Genomic DNA, 2,090 nt, shown 5'->3' with positions numbered 1-2,090 from the left:
TTTGACTTATGCGCAATATATTTTGAGGGGGAAAAAAAGGATACATCTATACAATATTCATCAAAAATGAGTCACGCATCCGCTTTAAAGCAACCGCGACAAAAATGCGACAAAATAAAGTCAGAACTTGTGCAAGAGGAAACCGATTTGCGCCTCATGCGCTCATTTCGCACGCGTTTCCGGCCTGACTCACATCCTGAATGTCTACGTATGTCTCCGTCAACCTCACCTGGGGTTTTTCACCAACAGCGACTTGATGAAATCGACGGCCAGTGGCGAGATGTCCTGGAAGGTATCGTGCGAGTACTCGACGCTGACTTGTGAGATGTTGAGGAACGTCTCCTGCTTGTCATCGCCCAGGAAGGGCGACTCGCCGGTCAGCATCACGTAGGTCAGTACCCCGATGCTCCTGGCCGCCGCAAGAGAAACTTGTCAGCTTTGAAGCACAGTTTTACCCCTCAGGGTCGGGGATCAGCTATAGGGTACACTCACCACATGTCCGTAGCAGTGCTGATGGGTTCATAGCTCAGAATCTCTGGTGCTAGAACACAAATGACCCCAATTAGCCGATGGTGAATAGGCTAAAAAATGACATACAATATTTGTGAGGGCGTGTCCTTAAGTCCTGAGTGAATCCCCAAAAAACTACAAGTAACTGAATTTTTTTTTTCATGTGTGTGGTACGATATTATGGGGTAGTCTCTGGTCTTACCGACATACTCCGGAGTACCCAGAATCTCCCGGACCTCGCTGATGCTGTCCATGTGTCTGGACAGGCCGAAATCCACGATGCGGATGTCACCCAGGGGCCTCGCGCTGGTCAGCAGGATGTTCTGTGGCTGCAGGATTGGAAGGCCCGAGGTTACATAAGCGCCAAAATCAGTAGTAGCGAATGGGATTTGGCGCTTGGTTTGAGATTAAAAAGACCCCAAGGGGATTTGGAAGTCCACGCCGTCAGTCGGCATCTCGCCGAGCCTTAGATCTAAGCTAAGCCAATCAGGGGAGAACGGGTCGGACATCGCATCCGATGACTTCCCGGCTAAATTGTTGCAGTGCACAATGGCTTGGATGAACGCCAAATTTGCTTGGGAACCGAATCTCCTGACACCCCAATCATGGACCCACTAGGGATTACTTTTATCAAGATGACATGTTTTCTGGCGGGAGAAACCGGATACTTAAAGGACAACGACCCTTACAATATTAAAAATAATAGCCTTGTTACCTCATTTGAAAGCCCCGCCATCCCCCCCTGAGAACTAGGCTGCGCGCCGGGCTTACATAACTAGCTAAACGCCTCCGCCACCTACAGGTAGTCTGCCCCATGTAGTCACGTAACGTCCCATCTAGGGCGTCTTACCTTCAGATCGAGATGCACGACATTGTTGCAATGCAGGAAAGCCACCCCCATCAGAATCTGTCGGGCCAACCGGATGACGTCTTTCTCTGTGAAGGCGTCGTCATTGTCGGCGACACACTGGTCGAAGATCTCCCCGCCGCCGGCACTAGTGCGGTAAAAGAACAGGAAAGGGGGGGGAAAACTGAATAGGGAGAAGACTTTTGACTCCAGGTCGATGCTTTCACGACATGTGGCGTTTAGGTTGCAAACGGTACGCAATGAACTAGGCTGCGTCGCCGTGGTTTCGGGAGGGATAATCAAGCTTTCCTATGGCATACGAATTCATTGCCGTTTGTTGGTTCTGTAGTGTTGCCACTTTAAAAAGGAGTTTGGAGATGTACGATCTGTTTTGGCAAAGCGTGAAGTACGGGTCAAGTATAAAAATGCTAAATTCTGGATTGAATCTGGGATTTTTTTTGGGGATGGCAAAATTGGATGGATTTACAGGTTCTGTATTTGTTGGGAATTCTTGAGTTAGATCGGTTTTGCCGGCATGGAAACAGGAGTCCTCGATGTCAACATTCTGCCACTGAAAATACGACTTGAGTGCGGCTTCGCGATGGGCTGCGGCATCTTCCGACTTGCGTACAAATGCAGGGTTTCGTCATCCGCTGTATTCGTCTCAACTTGTCTCAAAGTGAACAAACGACCATAAGTGCTTAACTCATTCACTCCCAAAGACGTTTTTAAA

At 48.9% G+C, this 2,090-nt stretch overlaps 1 protein-coding gene across 1 annotated transcript; it reads right to left on the bottom strand.

The window, feature by feature from the left end:
• Positions 1-9: 9 nt before the first annotated feature.
• LOC109509790 (serine/threonine-protein kinase 17A-like) lies at positions 10-1,666 on the bottom strand (the record flags this gene model as incomplete). The annotated part of the gene is made up of 4 exons (XM_019859642.1): positions 10-409; positions 493-541; positions 713-839; positions 1,361-1,666. Coding segments are annotated over 4 exons (666 nt in total), but the record flags the coding sequence as incomplete, so codon positions are not given.
• Positions 1,667-2,090: the final 424 nt, after the last annotated feature.

The sequence above is a fragment of the Hippocampus comes genome, unplaced genomic scaffold (assembly GCF_001891065.2).
Source record: "Hippocampus comes isolate QL1 unplaced genomic scaffold, H_comes_QL1_v1.1 C17033207, whole genome shotgun sequence".
Classification (NCBI taxonomy): domain Eukaryota; kingdom Metazoa; phylum Chordata; class Actinopteri; order Syngnathiformes; family Syngnathidae; genus Hippocampus; species Hippocampus comes.
The sequence above is the reverse complement of the archived record's forward strand: the minus strand, read 5'-3'. Positions and strand labels throughout refer to the sequence as shown.